Source organism: Oncorhynchus mykiss, chromosome 1 (genome assembly GCF_057628025.1).
Source record: "Oncorhynchus mykiss isolate SJ-2025 chromosome 1, ASM5762802v1, whole genome shotgun sequence".
NCBI lineage: Eukaryota > Metazoa > Chordata > Actinopteri > Salmoniformes > Salmonidae > Oncorhynchus > Oncorhynchus mykiss.
In genome coordinates, this window is record NC_143022.1 from 35532268 (window position 1) to 35553726 (window position 21459).

At 41.9% G+C, this 21459-nt stretch overlaps 1 protein-coding gene and 1 pseudogene across 1 annotated transcript in view; both read left to right on the plus strand.

Moving 5' to 3' along the window:
* Positions 1-123: 123 nt before the first annotated feature.
* Positions 124-3120, plus strand: LOC118966672 (synaptotagmin-1-like; annotated as a pseudogene).
* A 2025-nt stretch (positions 3121-5145) lies between these two features.
* Positions 5146-21459, plus strand: part of LOC110532237 (otogelin-like protein) — a 70756-nt gene continuing 54442 nt past the window's right edge. Inside the window, exons 1-10 of the mRNA XM_090229993.1 lie at positions 5146-5311; positions 5865-5907; positions 6163-6208; positions 6411-6489; positions 14385-14477; positions 16304-16580; positions 17310-17515; positions 18017-18141; positions 18284-18390; positions 18600-18706. Coding sequence (XP_090086119.1) covers positions 5227-5311; positions 5865-5907; positions 6163-6208; positions 6411-6489; positions 14385-14477; positions 16304-16580; positions 17310-17515; positions 18017-18141; positions 18284-18390; positions 18600-18706 — 1168 coding nt within the window. The 5' untranslated portion in view covers positions 5146-5226. The remainder of the gene's footprint in view (positions 5312-5864; positions 5908-6162; positions 6209-6410; positions 6490-14384; positions 14478-16303; positions 16581-17309; positions 17516-18016; positions 18142-18283; positions 18391-18599; positions 18707-21459) is intronic.

Sequence of the window (21459 nt, forward strand, 5' to 3'; positions counted from 1 at the left end):
GTAATTAGAGCAGTAAAAAAAAAATGTTTTGCCATACCCGTGGTATACGGTCTGATAAACCACGGCTGTCAGCCAATCAGCATTCGGGGCTCAAACCACCCAGTTTATAATTCCCTATAAGACATGAATCAATACAACGTCCCTGTCCACCGAATCATCAGCAAGGTGAACAACAGAGTTGAAGTCACAATGCTCCACAGAGGTCTAAGCTCTATGTGTGTGTGTGTACAGTATGTGTGTGAATCTGCATCTCTATCTTTGGGTGGGGCTGGAACTTGATACCGGCGTTGCTGCAGAAACCGCATCCTACAGTTCTAATTCAGGCAGCAGCATCTATACATAGAGTCAATAGAGACAAAACGGTATCAACCACCGGAAACATAATGCATACCGGTTTTCAGTATATGCACGCACAATCACACATACAGTAATGCCGATGTCATAAATGCATGCGCAGTTACACAGGGACATGTATACATTAATACCAGTCATCCAGTTGGAATGTAGATGTCTCCTGCTGAAGTCTCAGTATGCTAACATAGGAGAAGAAGGGAAAGAACGGCTTGAACACGGACACTGAGCTGGAGAGAGACAACTCTGAGGTATACACACACACACACACACACACACACACACACACACACACACACACACACACACACACACACACACACACACACACACACACACACACACACACACACACACACATTGTGTAATATCAACTCTCTGTGGAGGGCTACACACAAACTTTTAATAAATAGTGTGGAGTAAAGCAACAACCTCTTGAGGATCACACCCTTTTTTTTTTTTTTTTCCTAAAATGACATACCCAAATCTAACTGCCAGTAGCTCAGGCCCTGAAGCAAGGATATGCATATTCTTGGTACCATTTGAAAGGAAACACTTTGAACTTTGTGGAAATGTGAAAGGAATGTAGGAGAATATAACACAATAGATCTGGTAAAAGATAATACAAAGAAAAAACCAACCGTTCTTTTGTATTTTTTTTCTACCATCGTCTTTGAAATGCAAGAGAAAGGGCATAATGTATTATTCCAGCCCAGGTGGAATTTAGATTTTGGCCACTAGATGACAGCAGTGTATGTACAAAGATTTAGACTGATTCAATGAACCATTGCATTTCTGTTCAAAATTGTGTATCAAGACTGCCCAAATGTGCCTAATTTGCTTATCAATAACTTTTCATGTTCAAAACTGTGCACTCTCCTCAAACAATAGCATGGTATTATTTCACTGTAATAGCTACTGTAAATTGGACACTGCAGCTAGATTAAGAAGAATTTAAGCTTTCTGCCAATATCAGATATGTCTATGTCCTGGGAAATGTTCTTGTTACTTACAACCTCATGCTAATCGCATTAGCCTACGTTAGGTCAACCGTCCCGTAGGGGTCCCACCGATCCTGAATACGATTTATTAACCTGTGTAGGTCTGCTGCTTGGTATGTATCAGGTTTTTCTGTGTGTTTGTGTGTGTGTCCTGTAGCCCCTAAAGGATGAGGGTGACACAGAGACTGGATTGACTGGCAGGGAGGAGGAGCCTACAGAGGAAGTGAAGTTGGGCAGACTGGAGTTCTCATTGGACTACAACTTCACAGAGAACACCGTGAGAACTCCTTGTTCGATCCCTGCTCTAACACATCTGATTCTGCTAACCAATGTCCTGCGGAGCAGGAACAAAGAGTTCTCACCGTGTTCACCGAGTACCAAATATTATTCCATCAGACACATGCTATAGCTGTGGGTCTTCTCCATACCCTCTGCCCCCCTTTCCCGTTTATAGATGGTAGTAGGTATCCTGCAGGCTTGTGATCTCCCAGCCATGGATGTGGGGGGAAGTTCAGACCCGTATGTTAAACTCTACCAGACAAGAAGAGGAAGTTTGAGACTAAAGTCCACAGGAAGACACACAGCCCAACCTTCAATAAGACTTTCACCTTCAATTCAACAACATTTGTGTGTGTGTGTGTGTCTGTGTGCATGCGTGAGTGTGTGTGTGTGTATATATTGTATGTGTATGTAGGTACTGTACAGTGAGCTGGGAGGCAGGACTCTGGTGATGACAGTGTATGACTTTGACTGTTTCTCTAAACATGACGCGATTGGAGCACTATAAGTACCAATGTGCAGCCTGGACTTCAGTCAGATGATACAGGAGTGGCGGGAGCTGAAGAAGGCAGAGAAAGAGGAGGTGAGAATGGAGAGACCAGGAGGATAGACAGAGTAAAAAAGAGAGAAGGAAGAAATATATAGGAAAGAAAGTCACAAAGCACTTACCTCTGGCACTCTCTCTCTCCAGTCAGAGCAGCTGGGTGATATCTGTCTGTCTCTGAGATATGTTCCTACAGCAGGGAAATTAAGCATCGTTGTCCTCGATGCAAAAAAGCAAAAGAAGATGGACGTAGGAGGACTGTCGGGTGAGCTGGGTGTGTGTGTGTGTGAGAGAGAAACAGAGAGAGAGAGAGAGAGAGAGAGAGAGAAAGAGACAGCGAGAGACAGAGAGAGACAGAAAGTGAGAGCGTTTTTGTGTTAGGTTGATCTCTGTCTCCTCTGTTAGACCCCTATGCAAAGATCCACCTACTGCAGAATGGAAAAAGACTGAAGAAGAAGAAAAACAGCATCAAAAAGAACACTCTCAACCCTTACTACAATGAGTCCTTCAGCTTTGAGGTGTCCTTCGAACAGATAAAGGTACACCCCCCCCCCACACACACACACACACACTCTCTCTCTCTCTCTCTCTCCCTCTCTCTCTCTCTCTCTCTCTCTCTCTCTCTCTCTCTCTCTCTCTCTCTCTCACTTATCCCTTACAATGAATTCCTTTATAATTGATCAACCCTTCGAGCAGAGGTCTGTGTTTCTCTGTGTGTAGAAGGTGCAGGTAGAAGTGACAGTGTTGGACTATGATAAGATTGGGAAGAATGATGCCATCGGGAAGGTGTTTCTGGGTGGAGCCAGCAGCGGCACCGAGCTTCGTCATTGGTCAGACATGCTGGCCAACCCCCGCAGGCCCATCGCCCAATGGCACGACCTCAAAACTGAGGATCAAGTCAACGCTGAACTGGCTGCCAGGAAGTGATGTCACATTACTAGGCAGCTCTCTGTAGCAGACTGACTTTGCCCTCCTACCCACCACAGGAGGTTGGTGGCACCCAATTGGGGAGGGTGGGCTCGTGCTAACGGCTAATGCGGAATCAGTGGAATGGTATCAAACGCATCAAACACATGGTTTCCAGGTGTTAGATGCCATTCCATTCGCTCCCTTCCGACCATTATTATGAGCTGTCCTCCCCTCAGCAGCCTCTACTGCTGCCCACTTACCCACTCCAAAATACCTGATACCCATCCACCACTCATGAACCCTCATCAGCAATCCCACTCCTTAACCCCCCAATACTTCACTGGTATGCAACCCTATCAAACCTTACTCAACCCCCATTAACTTGCTAACAATACCACCACTCGTGCCACCCCAAACCCCCTCCTCTACTGTTTAAAGAATTTAAGACGCATTATGTATCCAGGACATTAACATGTATATCATGATAATACTATTAAACATGTACATTATACTATGTTATTAAACATTCAGAGATTTTTGCTCATGTCCATTTTCACTCATATCAGATAGGCATACATCAATGGCCAGCAGAGGGAGTCCAAGTCTTACACACACACACACACACACACACACACACACACACACACACACACACACACACTTACACACACACACACACACACGCACGCACGCACGCACGCACACACACACACACACACACACACACATATACACATATACAATCTAATTTATAATTTTATTAAAGTTAAATTACTGTCTCTAAAGTAAGACTATATTTGTAATCATAAGTAGGCCCTACAGTCAATTAATTTGTTGCATTTGTGTCCTAAACTCAGAGAATCTCTCTAACTTGCAGGTAGCCCACTATTCTCCTGTCGATTCTGCAATCAGGGATCCTTGGAACATCCATACCCATACTCTAACCTTAACCCCTACCATACCCTTAACCTTAACCATAACCCTTACCTAACCATAACCCTTACCTATCCCTAACCTTACTTTAACCATTTTAAATGTCAACTTCAATGGGGTAGGGACAGTGGTTGAAAAAGTACCCAATTGTCATACTTGAGTTAAAGTAAAGTTACCTTCATAGAAAATGACTTAAAAGTCAGTCACCCAATGCAATACTACTTGAGCAAAAGTTTAAAAATATTTGGTTTTAAATATACAGTACCAGTCAAAAGTTTTGACACACCTACTCATTCCAGGGGTTTTCTTTATTTTTTAAAACTTTTTCTACATTGTTGAATAATAGTGAAGACGTCAAAACTATGAAATAACACATACGGAATCATGTAGTACCCCAAAAAAGTGTTAAACAAATCAAAATATATTTTATATTTGAGATTCTTCAAAGTAGTGACCCTTTACCTTGATGACAGCTTTGCACACTCTTGGCATTCTCTCAACCAGCTTCACCTGGCTTTTCCAACAATCTTGAAGGATGCAATGTTGTTCCCTATTAAAATAGATTTTGATTTGTTTAACACTTTTTTGGTTACTACATGATTCCATATGTGTTATTTCATAGTGTTGATGTCTTCACTATTATTCTTCAATGTAGAAAATAGTAAAAATAAATAAAAACCTTTGAATGAGTAGGTGTGTCCAAAGTTTTGACTGGTACTGTATATGTACTGTTGAGTGACTTAAGTATCAACAGTAGATGCAATTAAGAAAAATATACTTACCTATCAGAAGTAAAAGTATAGCAGATAGCCAGCGGCATACTCCAACACTCAGACATCATTTAGAAATGAAGTACTTGTGTTTAGTGAGTCTGCCAGGTCAGATGCAATAAGGATGACCATGGCAATACTTAAGCAATACTTTAAAGTATTTTTACTTAAGTACTTTACACCACTTTCAGTCGGTTTGATGTCACCAGTTTTACTTACACCACTTTCAGTCGGTTTGATGTCACCAGTTTTACACAACCCCCCCCCCCCCCCCCCCCCCTCACCTGCGCGAAGGTGAACTCGTGACCTCGTCATCCATCCGAGTTGCACGCTCAACTATGTGCGCGTGGACGTGAACCGCGGGAAGTCCGGTAACGAACAGAGACCCTCTTCTACTCTCCGGTCTGTCCTGTGAAATGTTCCGTTAACCTCCGGGTGGATGAGCTCTGAGATGAACGGTCCACGTAGAGTAATACTGGTCCTTCTTTCGTGGTGTTCAGTTCTCCAGCTGCTGACAGCACACGGTGAGTCTCCCAGCGACACACGCGCATCATATCAAAATGCATAACTTAGATGAGTACTATAACCTTTACTGTTTCAACATAAACGTTTGACGTTCTAAGAGTGATTCCAAAAATGTCAAAGAGAGAGCAGAAAACTAGCACCAGTGTTGTATGCGCGAGACATTTTTGAAAAGTTCATATTTTGCTGTTTTAACCTTAGGAAATATCGGATGATAGGCTAATTGTACTGTTCACGTTTGAAATGTGGGTTTCAGCCCCCCGCAGTGACATCGTTATGGCCTTAGGGAATTATGATTGACAAATGTTTTCCTTTGGATAGGAATACATTAGAGCTGATACTGTCTTTTAAATCATTCAGAGGTGTAGCCTAAATTGTTGCTGTTCAATAATGTGCTCCAGCGACCCTAAATTCGAACGTTTAAATTAATACATTTGATATGTTTTGTCGACTTGTGGTATATATGTGATGATATTTTATGTGTTGTGATAGTGCAATGAAGTAATACTTTTGATGGTGTGTGAGGTTTTACTGATGTTTTTTTGTTGTGTTCAGCAGCTCAGAGCCAACTGACAGAGACAGACAGTAGACTACAGAGGTAAGAGAGGAGAGGAAGCGAGAAACATTCATAATCTCAGGGGATTCATTAATTCAATGTCATGGCTAAACTGATGCATGTGTGTGTTTGGTTTGGATGTATTCAAGTGGTCAAAAGTGCACTTAACTTCAGTTTGCATGTTTCTCCTCATAATGAATGTATATCTCCCTGTGCTGTGTGTGTGTCTGTGTGTGTGTGTGTCTGTGTGTATGTGTGTGTGTGTCTGTGTGTGTGTGCATGTGTACGTGCGTGCAGGAGGGCTAATGCACTGCGGAGGAAACGGGATCTCCTAGGGGAGGAGGTAGGCACACTACACCTAAGAGAAGCAGATGAGGTCAGGGCATACACACACACACAACACCCTGACTAGCACAAAGACACCTTTGTAGGACGCACACACATACACATACATACACTGGTGCAACTACACACAGGGGTAGAGATACACATTTACTACACATGTTTGTGCATGTGTGTGATCATCAGTGTTCTCTTCTCACCAGACATTCAGTCCACTTCTCTCTGAAGCAACTCTCCCTCGCAGTGTTCTACACAATTACACCGCCCGCGATGCCTCCTCAGGTACACACACACACACACACACACACACACACACACACACTCACATACAAACACACACACACTCACTCACACACACACACACACACACACACACACACACACACACACATACACACAGGGCCTAAAGTGCCTTGCCTTCAGAAAGTATTCACACCCCTTGAATTTAAAATTGATAACATTTTTATTTTGTGTCACTTGCTAGACACAATACCTCATTATGACACCTCATAAGGTCGAAGTGTAATTACTGTATGCTTTTAAACATTTTTACAAATTAATTCAAAATTAAAAGCTGAAATGTCTTGAGTCAATAAGTATTCTATCCCTTTATTATGACAAGCTTAAATAAGTTCAGGAGTAAAAATGTGCTTATTTGGGATTGTTGAGCTAACGTATGCTAATGCTATTAGCATGAGGTTGTAAGTAACAAGGACATTTCCCAGGATGACCTAGACATATTTGATATTGGCAGAAATCTTAAATTCTTGTTAATTTAACTGCACTGTCCAATTTACAGTAGCTATTACAGTGAAAGAATACCATGCTATTGCTTGAGGAGAGTGCACCGTTTTGAACATGAAAAGTTGTTATTAATAAACAAATTAGGCACATTTGGGCAGTCTTGATATAACATTTTAAACAGAAAAGCAATGGTTCACTGGATCAGTCTAAATCTTTGCACATACACTGCTGTCATCTAGTGGCCAAAATCTAAATTGCACCTGGGCTGGAATAGTACATTATGGCCTTTCTCTTGCATTTCAAAGACAATGGTACAAAAAAATGCAAAAGAACGGTTGGTTCTTTCTTTGTATTATCTTTTACCAGATCTATTGTGTAATATTCTCCTACATTCCTTCACATTTGCACAATGTTCAAAGTGTTTCCTTTCAAATGGTACCAAGAATATGCATATCCTTGCATCAGGGCCTGAGCTACAGGCAATTAGATTAGGGTATGTCATATTAGGCGATTTAAAAAAAAAAAGTGCGGATATTTAAGAAGTTCAAGTCATATAATAATTTGCATGTATTGAAGGCTCCTCAAAGGAGGAAGGGGAGGACCATCCGCCTCAGTGAATTTCATAAAAATAAAAATAGTGAAACATAAAAAAGTTATCCTTTTTAGATAAAACCATGCTAAATATATTCACAGCACCAAATAATTTATTAAAACACACTGTTTTGGAATCAATGTCTACATTACCCTCAACATCACTCTCTGTGGTAGCGCCATGATGTAGCCGGAGGACAGTTCGTTTCCTTCCTCCTCTGGGTACATTGACTTTAATACAAAACCCAGGAGGCTCATGTTTTTCACCCCCTTCCATCGACTTGCACAGTAATTATGATATCTTCTGGAGGATGTCCTCCAACTTGCAGCATCAACTGACATGTTACCCACCCAATCAACGAATCATAGAATTAATCTAGTACTGAAATCATAAGCTATAGATAGCTAGCACTGCAGTGCATAACATGAGGTGAGTAGTTAACACAAATAGAGAGAAAGTCAATCGTTGAACAGTTTTGAGAGAGATATTTTTTTCACTTTCATTACTTAGCTATAACATGCAGCTAGCTAGTTTAGCCTACTCAAACACCCAGTGGTGGAAAAAAGTACCCAATTTTCATACTTAAGTAAAAGTAAAGTTACTGTGGTAAACCGTGGGTGTAAAAAAAGTACCCAGTGTAAAATATTACTTGAGTAAAATTCTGAAAGTATTTGGTTTTAAATATACTTCAGTATCAAAAGTAAATATAATTTCTAAAATTTACTTAAGTATCAAAAGTACAAGTATAATCCATATAATAAGCAAAGCAGAGCCAGAGGCACACTCCAACACTATAATTTACAAACAAAGCATGTGTTTAGTGATCCGCCAGATAAGAGGCAGTAGGATGACCAGGGATGTTCTCTTGATTAAGTGTGTGAATTAGACAATTTTCCTGTCCTGCTAAGCATTCAAAATGTAACAAATAGTTTTATGCGTCAGGGAAATATATGGAGTAAAAAGTACATACTTTTCTTTAGGAATGTAGTGATGTAAAAGTATAAAAAAATAGAAATAGTAAAGTAAAGTACGGATACCCCAAAAAACGGCTTAAGTAATACTTTAAAGTATTCAAACAGAGAGGGATGCTATGTTAGCTAGCTGGCTATAGTTATCCAACACTGGAACTCTTCCAAGTCAAGGTAAGCTTTTGGTTTTATTATTTTATTGCCACTGGGGCCCGGCGAGGTAACTGCTTAACTGCTTGCTGTACACTGTACTGCATGATTGTAGCGGGTTTACTAACACGTCAGGTCTAGAAGCTAGAAGCTATCTTGACTAGGCTGTGTGTAGCGGTTATCACTTATGGCATGAAGGTTTTGCTTGGAAAGTGTTTTTTACCTGGTCACAGACAGTTGTTGTGTTGTGCACTGAAGTCCACAAGCGAAGGGAAAAGATTATACAAAGATCAATGTTATCATGCTGTTTGTATGTGGCTGCTATGAAAGTGAACTATATTTGTGGGTGATCAGGGATGTGTTGATTCATTCTGCCGATTCTGTTGAAAAACTTTTCTTATACGGAAGCAAATAGAACAAAACAGGAATAAACATATCTGAATTTGTCCAAGAGAAACTCTATTTTGCAACTGCTTGGAGTTATGATTACACCCTAGATCAGCTAGATGCAGGCAAGAGTGGGCAAGGTGTTATTGAATGTGTTTGTCTGTCACCTAGATTACTATAATTTTTCTTTCGCCCTGTGTACCCTAATAATGGCGCCGGAGGGGATAGATGCCGTTTTACAGGCTCCTAACCAACTGTGGTCTTTATTTTTTTTTTTCACGTTGTTTGTAACTTATTTTGTACATGATGTTGCTGCTACCGTCTCTTATGAAAAGAGCTTCTGGACATCAGTACAGCGATTACTCACTTCGAACTGGACAAAGATTTTTTCTTTAATGAGTCCAACACAAAGGACATGCTGCTTTCTCGAGACCATGCCCAAATCCCCATCATTCACGTGAAAAAAAGACAGAGAAAAATGGGGCGGAGGTCATGGTGCCTGCCTTGTGAGAATTCGTAAGCGAGTGAGTAAACCTCTAGGGGCTACAAGAATGATCAGATTAATATTGCCATTGAGAAAATTCAAAACAAAATGAGACATGACCTTTTTCAAGGTCAGTCTCACAAATAATATTGCCATTGAGAAAATTCAAAACAAAACGAGACATGACCTTTTTCAAGGTCAGTCTCGCAAAAAGACGCATTCTTGTGTTCTAACTACCCTTGTGGTAAAAATTATGTAGGTAAAACAAAGCGCAAATTAAAAGTACGTATCTCGGGGCATTGTAGCACCATTAGGTGTAAAAACTTTACTTACCCAGTTGCGGCCCACTTCTTGGAGGCAGGCCACTCGATTTCGTCTCTGCGTTATATTGGCATCGAACATGTCACCCTCCCTAGGAGAGGGGGTGACCTTGATAATTTATTGTTAAAACAAGAGGCTGCCTGGATCTTTAACTTAAAGACCCGTGCGCCCTTCGGTCTCAACGTAGACTTTGATCTGAAGCCATTCTTGTGATTATTGTGACTTTACCATTGTAATTGTTTGTAAGCTTGGGTAGTCAAATGAATTTATGATCGTATGCTATCCATTTGTTGTTTGTATGCTGTTCTTTGTATGACATTTTAATATTTGATAATTAACCAATGATATTAGGCCACTCTTGGCCATGTTTACAGACACCTGTTTCTTTTGACACTACATAAACGAGTCATCCCGCAGTGTTTGTGATTATACCCTGATGAAGACAGCTTGGCTGTCGAAACATTGGTAATTACATTTTTACATCTGAGCTCCTAGAGTGTGCGGCTCTCTTTTTTTTCAAGTTTTCTACTCCGCTAGCCAGCACCTCGCCTAAATAGGTGTGCGTTTCTTTTTCTTCTAGATTGAGGAGTACACCACCTCAGTCACTGGCTTCATCAATAAGTGCATCAATGACGTCATCCCCACAGTGACTGGTCGTACATATCCCAACCAGAAGCCATGGATAACAGGCAACATCCGCAATGAGCTAAAGGGTAGAGCTGCCGCTTTTAAGGAGCGGAAGACTAGTCTGGACGCTTATAAGAAATCCTGCTACGCTCTCAGACAAACTATCAAACAGGCGTCAATACAGAACTAATATTGCATTTTACTACACTGGCTCTGATGCTTGTCGTATGAGGCAGGGCTTGCAAACTATTACGGACTACAAAGGGAAACCCAACCGCGAGCTGCCCAGTGACGCGAGCCTACCAGACGAGCTTAATGCCTTTTATGCTCGCTTCTAAACAAGCAACACTGAAGCATGCATGAGAACACCAGCTGTCCCGGACGACTGTGTGATCACGCTCTCCGTAGCCGATGTGAGCAAGACCTTTTAACAGGTCAACATTCACAAAGCCTCGGGGCCAGACGGATTACCAGGACCTGTACTCAAAGCACACGCGGACCAACTGGCAAGTGTCTTCACTGACATTTTCAACCTCTCCCTGACAGAGTCTGTAAAACCTACATGTTTCAAGCAGACCACCATAGTCCATGTGCCCAAGAAAGTGAAGGTAACCTGTCACAATAGTGGTCGGCCTGATCACCGACAACGATGAGACAGCCTATAGGGAGGAGGTCAGAGACCTGACAGTGTGATGCCAGGACAAAGACCTCTCCCTCAATGTGAGCAAGACAAAGGAGCTGATCGTGCACTACAGGAAAAGGTGGGCCTAACCGGCCCCCGTTAACATCAACAGGGCTGTAGTGGAGCGGATCAAGAGTTTCAAGTTCCTTGGTAACCACATCACCAACGAACTATCATGGTCCAAACACACCAAGACAGTCGTGAAGAGGGCACGACAACACCTTTTCCCTCTTCGGAGACTGAAAATATTTGACACGGGGTCCCCAGATCCTCAAAAAGATTTATACAGCTGCACCATCGAGAGCATCCTGACCGGTTGCATCACCACCTGGTGTGGCAACTGCTCGTGTGGCAACTGCTTGTCACCTTAAGGTGCTCCAGAGGGTAGTGTGCACGGCCCAGTACGTCACTGGGGCTAAGCTTCCTGCCATCCAGGACATATATACTAGGTGGTGTCAAAGGAAGGGACAAAAATTTGCCTAAGACTCCATCCACCCTAGTCATAGACTGTTCTCTCTGCTACCGCACGGAAAGCGGTACCGGAGCGCCAAGTCTAGGACCAAAATGCCCCTTAACAGCTTCTACCCCCAAGCCATAAGACTGCTGAACAATTAATCAAATGGCCACCTGGACTATTTACATTGACACCCCCTTATTTTTATACTGCTGCTACTCGCAGTTTATTATCTATGGATAGTCACTTTACCACTACCTACATGTACAAATGACCTCGACTAACCTGTACCCCCGCACATTGACTAGGTACTGGTACCCCCTGTTTGTAGCCTCGTTATTGTTATTTTATTGTGCTACTTTATTTGTTTGTTTTTTTTACTTTAGTTTATTTAGTTTTATATTTTCTGAACTTTATTTCTTGAACTGCGTTGTTCAGAATGGGAAATGTCAGAATAATAGTACAGAGAATTATTTATTTCAGCTTTTATTTATTTCATCACATTCCCAGTGGGTCAGACGTTTACATACACTCAATAAGTATTTGGTAGCATTGCCTTGAAATTGTTTAACTTGGGTCAAACGTTTGGTGTAGCCTTCCACAAGCTTCCCACAATAAGTTGGGTGAATTTTGGCCCATTCCTCCTGACAGAGCTGGTGTAACTGAGTCAGGTTTGTCGGCCTTCTTGCTCGTACACACTTTTTCAGTTGTGCCCACAAATGTTCTATAGGATTGAGGTCAAGGCTTTGTGATAGCCACTCCAATACCTTGACTTTGGTGTCCTTAAGTGATTTTGCCACAACTTTGGAAGTATGCTTGGGGTCATTGTCCATTTGGAAGACCAATTTGCAACCAAGCTTTAACTTCCTGACTGATGTCTTGAGATGTTGTTTCAATATATCCACATACTTTTCCTTACTCATGATGCCATCTATTTTGTGAAGTGCACCAGTCTGTCCTGCAGCAAAGCACCCCCACAACATGATGCTTCCACCCCCGTCCTTCACGGTTGGGATGGTGTTCTTTGGCCTGCAAGCCTCTTCCCTTTCCTGCAAACATAACGATGGTCATTATGGCCAAACAGTTCTATTTTTGTTTCATCAGACCAGAGAACATTTCTCCAAAAAGTACAATCTTGGTCCACATGTGCAGTTGCAAACCGTAGTCTGGCTTTTTTATGACGGTTTTGGAGCAGTGGCTTCTTCCTTGCTGAGTGGCCTTTCAGGTTAGGTTGATATAGGACTTGTTTTACTGTGGATATAGAAACATTTGTACCTGTTTCCTCCAGCATCTTCACAAGGTCCTTTGCTGTTGTTCTGGGATTGATTTGCACTTTTCGCACAAAAGTACGTTCATCTCTAAGAGACAGAACGCGTCTCCTTCCTGATCAGTATGATGGCTGCGTGGTCCAATGGTGTTTATACTTGCGTACTATTGTTTGTACAGATGAACGTGGTACCTTCAGGCGTTTGGAAATTGCTCCCAAGGATGAACCAGACTTGTGGAGGTCTATAATTTTTTTCCTGATGTCTTGGCTGATTTCTTTTGATTTTCCCATGATGTCAAGCAAAGAGGCACTGAGTTTGAAGGTAGACCTTGAAATACATCCACAGGTACGCCTCCAGTTGACTCAGTTGATGTCAATTAGCCTATCAGAAGTTTGTTAAGCCATGACATCATTTTCTGGAATTTTCCAAGCTGTTTAAAGGCACAGTCAACTTAGTGTATGTTAACTTCTGACCCACTGGAATTGTGATACAGTGAATTATAAGTGAAATAATCTGTCTGTAAACAATTGTTGGAAAAATGACTTGTGTCATGCACAAAGTAGATGTCCTAACCGAATTGCTAAAACTATAGTTTGTTAACAAGACATTTGTGGAGTTGTTGAAAAACGAGTTTTAATTACTCCAACCTAAGTGTTGTTGTAAACTTCCGACTTCAACTGTATAAATGTACTCATGACTCCATTCTATGAGCACCACAATTACTATCTGTTTCTCCTTGTGAAAGCCAAACACTGTAAGACCGTATTTTATAACTTAGCTAGTCATGTTGGCAATTTGAATAAGCTTTCAAATTATGCCTACCTGACCCATTTCATGGTTCATAATGGACCGTTTTTGGATTCCGTAAAAACAACAGTAATTGTGCGATGGGGGGATGCAGGGATGTGTTCCAAACAAAAAACAACACGTTTGCTTGCTTCAGTTCCTCAACAACACAGCTAAGAGAGCTCAAAAAAGCACCTAATACTTGAAGGCTCTTTCCTTGAGAATTGAAATTACTTAGGAACTGTGCACACTTTGGAGAGGTGTGTGGACCCTTGTCATTTTTAAAAATGTTGCACTGACCCCAAAACTTCCAGGAATATTCTTATTATGTTACTAAATATCCCGAGTATTTTCTGATTTCGATGTTGACAAATAATATGAAAAGTTCAGTTAATGTAAAATCAACAGTGTAATGTTTTGATTCAGTCTTGTGTCAGGTGAACTGTTTGGTCCTTATCTTTGGTCTGATCATTTCACCATAATCTCCAAAGTGTTCCCTTTCAATTGCTACCATGGTTATGCATATGCTACTCATATTTCTTCTGTTAGAAACATTTGAATCTGTCTCTATCCATATAGGCCAATTCTCACGAGTGTAAAGGGTTAAAGCAATTTCTCTCGTAAAGAATAAGTTATTCATCAATTGGTGAATCTCAAAGTATTTCCAGAGGAGTTCTAAGGAATTGAGGAAATATTGTGTCTGTGTTTCACCAGAGTACTGTGGCTGTCTGAATGGGGGCTGGTGTCAGGAGGGAGGTGTGTGTGACTGTGCACAGTTCCAGGCCCTCGGAGACCGCTGCCAGATCAGTGAGTAACACACACACATCTTGAACCTAGAACCACAATGTATGTTTCATTTTGGTGTGTGTGTGCCTGCATGAGAGTCAGACTGACACATCCATCAGCAACCATTAATAAGCTGTCCACACTGTCATAAATAACCACACACACACACACACACACACACACACACACACACACACACACACGCACACACGCACACACACACACCAGTCCATAGTGTGTATGATTAAGTCTGGAGGATTAGGGTTGAGTTTCTGTAGACTACACAGGGTCTCTATACATCAGAGATGCGTCTCTAGTAGAGCCTCTATAGCAGTGGTCACCAACCTTTTTTGAGTCAAGATCACTTTCGCAGTCAAAAAGCAAGTTGAGATCTACGCTCAGATTTTTTTTTTTACATTAATCTCACACAAACAGTTTTGTAGGAATGAGGTTTGGACAGTAGGCCTAATAGATTATCACAACATATTGGCTATATGATTGGCCTGCCAATATTGTTAAACAGACCATATTATATTTCAAAACTGAAGCTTCGATAACAAAATAGATCAGTTGGTTTAGCACTTTTTTATTTTTACTGGACTGATGGTACCTGCATCTGATGGTCAACGAGGTCAAATCATGACGTCAGTGGTCTTCAGGTCGAAAAATCGGAGCTCTAGAAAGATGCCTGAGTTTCCGACTTGGAATTCCCGAGTTGGATGACCTTTCAAAACTGCCTCTCACGGTCCCTGCTCTCTCTTTCCTTTCCTCCGGTGAGACTGACCAGAGAGTGGGGACATCGTCTTCCACCTGATGACGAAACTTGAGCGCACCGCATCTGCCTCATGCACAAATTAATGTTGTTCCTATGACCAGAGAAAGTTTAATATTATTTAATATTAAAATCGACACGATGAGCTGATAATAATAATAAAATGCAGGGCTATCGATACTTGGCTACTCATTCATTACAGCTGTACGGAATATGGAGAAGCGCGTTTTGTAATAGTGTTGAATAAAAACAGTGACAGTGCTGAATTTAAACTTAAACATAAACTCACTCATAAAAACAGCAGCTCTTTGCTGTATTCTTTGACAGTCTCTCTGTGGTCATGATTTTAAAAGTTATTTAATCTTACGTAGGCTAGTAGTAGCCTACTAGTAGCCTATTCAACTTGGCTGTGGCCAGGGTCCCGGAAGCTCTGCAGCCACGGCGATTTAAGCCATCCAATTGGGCAGCGCAGTAGGTGCACTCGATTTAGTCACAGATTTGCCGGTCCGCCGGGTAGGCAGAGTTTTTTCTCATGAATCAAGTGCACCTACCGGCAACAGCACAACATGATTTTAAAAAAGGAGTGCAAGCCTTCATCGTTCGTTGGCTTTTCTACAGAAATATTTGGTGATCGACTAGGAATCACGATCGACCGGTTGGCAACCATTGCTCTATAGTGATACCTTGCCTGAGACCTAAAGTAGTGTTTCCCTCACCCAACCACCATGGTTTTGTTGGCGCAATGGTAAGCACCCTAGCGTCAGGAATATGAAGTGTTGCTGTTCGTTTATCATGCTGGGTGTGGCAGATGAACTCTGATACACACTGTTCCTGTCAACCAAGTACCTACCTGGCTAAAGTACCACCAGAGCACCAACACTGTTAGACAGTGGGTGTAGTTGTCTGGGTATGGCACAGAGACGGGTTTTCCTGTAACTGAGCGGCTTTTAGTGAGCTAGCATTGTGGGCACACCTCCCCATGCCCCCCACACACAAACAAACACACCAGGGCACTATCATGCCAATTCAGAGTTGAGATAAGCGTGCACAACTCAGAGTTTGTGTGTGCATGTAGTTCCTAACCAGGGCCAAGACAGAGATGGGATCTGCAGGTCTTGGGGTCAGCACCACTATGAGACGTTCGATGGCAGCTACTTCTACTACCCTGGAACCTGCTCCTACATACTGGCCCAGGACTGCCGCTCAGCCACACCACAGTACACAGTGTGGGTCCATAACAGCCGTGTGTGTGAGGGCAGTGTGTACTCCTGTCCCAGGGCTCTCAGTCTCTTCTTCCCCAACGAGGAGGAGATCCACATCTCTGGATACCAAGTCCACCAGGGGGGCCGCAGGTTGGTGGGATATGGAGGAATGTGTATGTTTTCTGTTTGTGTGTGTGTGTGTGTGTGTGTGTGTGTGTGTGTGTGTGTGTTTGTGTGTGTTTGTGTGTGTGTGCCTGTGTGCGCCTGTGTGCACCTGTGTGCGTGTGTGCAGAGATGGGCAGTTTTTGAAATATATATTTTAATTACTTCTGAGTATTTTGTCATTTGAATTACACTCCAGTGCATTTTGTATTTTCAAAATACAAAATAATTCTATACCATTTCTTAAATAGAAGTTCATATTTTGTGTCCACCCTTTCACCCTGCACTGGTATCAGAAGTCTGATAGCACTATGGTGTGATAAAAGCGTGTGCTAAATCAACTAAATATAACTGTATATGTAAAAATGAACAATTGCAAAGCATGCTGAGTATTATTCCGGCCGAAACATTACACAGTGTGCTTTGCAGTTCTTTTTGATATGTTCATTTTCACATATAAATGTACATATTGGTCATTGAGCAGACACGTATCCAGAGTGACTTGCTCAACTAAGGTAGTTAAGCAACAACATAACACAGTCATAGCCAGTACAAATATATTGTTCCTGTTCGGCCGGCTAAATGCAAATGTATACATTTAAAAAAATAAAATTAAAAAAAAAACATGTATTTTGTTGTTTATTTTGATACATTGATCTTTATGGTATTTTGTAATTGTATTTTGAAATGTTTGCCTATCCCTGCATATGTGCATAGGCTGAGCCTGCCCCAAACAATAGGAGGTGTGTTTATAGAGCGTCTGGCTGACTACCTTCTGGTGAAGAGTGTGTTTGGCTTCTCTCTGGCGTGGGACGGAGAGAGCGGAGTATATCTGAAGATGTCTGAACAGCACCACGGCACCCCCTGTGGCCTCTGTGGGAACTATAACAACCTGCCCAACGATGACCTCACCACTGCCCGCGGTGAGACACACACACTCACTCACTCACACCTCATCAAAGCCCACTGTAAGACTGGACAGGTGGGTCCGACCAGCCTCTTATCCTCCTTCCTCCACCCATCTCTTATCCTCTGTCTCAGCACCCAATCATCCTTCCATCACAACCTTTCTCCTCTCAGCACCACAGGGAACCATTATAGTTATTATTACTGAGGTGGAGGCCGTAGTCCTGTAACATGACCTAGACAGGAGAGGAGAGTGGGAAACGAAGAGGAGAAGAGAGGAGAGAGGGAAAAGAGTACAAAGGGGACAGGAGTGCAGAGAGGAGAAGAGAGGGAGGAAGGGAGACGAGCGGAAAGCAGAGGAGAGGAGAAGAGAGGAACGTAGAGCAGAGGAGAGAAGTTATTTTAATATGCAGTCATTATACAGTTATTATATTATATTGGATTATTTTCAGGCATCTAGAGGAAGGATCCGTAACTGTGTGTGTGCGTGTTTCGTGTGTGTGTGTGTCTGTGTGTAGGTGTGCAGACAGAGGAGCCAGCCGTGTTTGCTAACAGCTGGTCAGTAGATCTGCCCCATGAGAGAGGTTGTCCTCTGGTGGACATTGACTTCACTGGACCCTGCCACTCTGAGTCTGATATGGACGTAAGAGTTGTCTGTCTGTGTCTGTCTGTCTGTTTGGAACATATTACTTGAACCTAGGTTGTCAGTGTGCCATTAAGACTGTACAATGATATTCTGTGTTTTGTTGTATTATGTTGATGTTTGTGTATGTGTGTGTGTGTAGGATGCCATAGAGAAGTGCAGTGCTCTCCTGTTCTTCCCCTTCCTGTCCTGTCATGATAACATTGATCCAAACCCCTACGTGGCCAGCTGTGTCGCTGACCTCTGTGTGTAAGTCACACACCAGTGTGTGTGTGCGTGCGTGCGTGAGTGAGTTGCCTGTCTGTCTTCTGGCTGACTATTGTCTTAAGTTTTGTCTCACTATTTTCTGAATGTTGTGTGTGTGTTGTCTGAGTTTTGTCTGAATGTTTTCTGACTGTTATCTGAGTGTTGTCTGACTGTTGTTTGAGTATTTCTGACTGTTGTCTTCTGTGATCCAGGTCTGATGATGAGGAAACGTTTTGTCGTGCGTTGGTGGAGTACACACGAGCCTGCAGCCATGTAGGATACCCTGTACGAGAGTGGCGAGACAGCTTCCCTTCCTGCAGTCAGTAACATTATACTAACCTAACTTAAACATGCAGTCCAGGATCTTAACGGGAAATTTAAAAAATGTTCTAGTTCATATTCATCTTCTCCAGCACCACCCCAACATCAACATATGTGAAAATGGTGAGTTTCTACACTGCCATTCAAAAGTTTGGTGTCACTTAGAAATGTCCTTGTTTTGAAAGAAAAGCACGTTTTGTCTATTAAAATAGCATCAAATTGACCAGAAATACATTGTAGACATTGTTAATGTTGTAAATGACTATTGTAGCTGGAAACGGCTGCTTTTTATGGAATATCTACATAGGCGTACAGAGGCCCATTATCAGCACCATCACTCTTGTGTTCCAATGGCACATTGTGTTAGCTAATCCAAGTTTATAATTTTAAAAGGCTAATTGATCACTAGAAAACCTTTTGCAATTATGAAAACTGTTGTTCTGATTAAAGAAGCAATAAAACTAGCCTTCTTTAGACTAGTTGAGTATCTGGAGCATCAGCATTTGTGGGTTCGATTACAGGCTCAAAATGCTAGAAGAAAATACTTTCTTCTGAAACTCGTCAGTCTATTATTGTTCTGAGAAATGAAGGCTATTCCATGCGAGAAATTACCAAGAAACTGAAGATCTGGTACAACGTTGTCTACTTTCTGTATGTTTTGTGGAAAAAAATATACAGTGCCTTGCGAAAGTATTCGGCCCCCTTGAACTTTGCGACCTTTTGCCACATTTCAGGCTTCAAACATAAAGATATAAAACTGTATTTTTTTGTGAAGAATCAACAACAAGTGGGACACAATCATGAAGTGGAACGACATTTATTGGATATTTAAAACTTTTTTAACAAATCAAAAACTGAAAAATTGGCCGTGCAAAATTATTCAGCCCCTTTACTTTCAGTGCAGCAAACTCTCTCCAGAAGTTCAGTGAGGATCTCTGAATGATCCAATGTTGACCTAAATGACTAATGATGATAAATACAATCCACCTGTGTGTAATCAAGTCGCCGTATAAATGCACCTGCACTGTGATAGTCTCAGAGGTCCGTTAAAAGCGCAGAGAGCATCATGAAGAACAAGGAACACACCAGGCAGGTCCGAGATACTATATTTTTTCGTGAAGAATCAACAACAAGTGGGACACAATCATGAAGTGGAACGACATTTATTGGATATTTTAAACTTTTTTAACAAATCAAAAACTGAAAAATTGGGCGTGCAAAATTATTCAGCCCCCTTAAGTTAATACTTTGTAGCGCCACCTTTTGCTGCGATTACAGCTGTAAGTCGCTTGGGGTATGTCTCTATCAGTTTTGCACATCGAGAGACAGACATTTTTTCCCATTCCTCCTTGCAAAACAGCTCGAGCTCAGTGAGGTTGGATGGAGAGCATTTGTGAACAGCAGTTTTCAGTTCTTTCCACAGATTCTCGATTGGATTCAGGTCTGGACTTTGACTTGGCCATTCTAACACCTGGATATGTTTATTTTTGAACCATTCCATTGTAGATTTTGCTTTATGTTTTGGATCATTGTCTTGTTGGAAGACAAATCTCCGTCCCAGTCTCAGGTCTTTTGCAGACTCCATCAGGTTTTCTTCTAGAATGGTCCTGTATTTGGCTCCATCCATCTTCCCATCAATTTTAACCATCTTCCCTGTCCCTGCTGAAGAAAAGCAGGCCCAAACCATGATGCTGCCACCACCATGTTTGACAGTGGGCATGGTGTGTTCAGGGTGATGAGCTGTGTTGCTTTTACGCCAAACATAACGTTTTGCATTGTTGCCAAAAAGTTCAATTTTGGTTTCATCTGACCAGAGCACCTTCTTCCACATGTTTGGTGTGTCTCCCAGGTGGCTTGTGGCAAACTTTAAACGATACTTTTTATGGATATCTTTAAGAAATGGCTTTCTTCTTGCCACTCTTCCATAAAGGCCAGATTTGTGCAATATACGACTGATTGTTGTCCTATGGACAGAGTCTCCCACCTCAGCTGTAGATCTCTGCAGTTCATCCAGAGTGATCATGGGCCTCTTGGCTGCATCTCTGATCAGTCTTCTCCTTGTATGAGCTGAAAGTTTAGAGGGATGGCCAGGTCTTGGTAGATTTGCATTGGTCTGATACTCCTTCCATTTCAATATTATCGCTTGCACAGTGCTCCTTGGGATGTTTAAAGCTTGGGAAATCTTTTTGTATCCAAATCCGGCTTTAAACTTCTTCACAACAGTATCTCGGACCTGCCTGGTGTGTTCCTTGTTCTTCATGATGCTCTCTGCGCTTTTAACGGACCTCTGAGACTATCACAGTGCAGGTGCATTTATACGGCGACTTGATTACACACAGGTGGATTGTATTTATCATCATTAGTCATTTAGGTCAACATTGGATCATTCAGAGATCCTCACTGAACTTCTGGAGAGAGTTTGCTGCACTGAAAGTAAAGGGGCTGAATAATTTTGCACGGCCAATTTTTCAGTTTTTGATTTGTTAAAAAAGTTTTAAATATCCAATAAATGTCGTTCCACTTCATGATTGTGTCCCACTTGTTGTTGATTCTTCACAAAAAAATACAGTTTTATATCTTTATGTTTGAAGCCTGAAATGTGGCAAAAGGTCGCAAAGTTCAAGGGGGCCGAATACTTTCGCAAGGCACTGTATATGAAGATACGTGTTTCCAATGACATCATCAGTGTGCATCATGTGATTTTAACCAATTATAAGTATGCTTTGCCTACTAATCGCCTACTAATTGCCT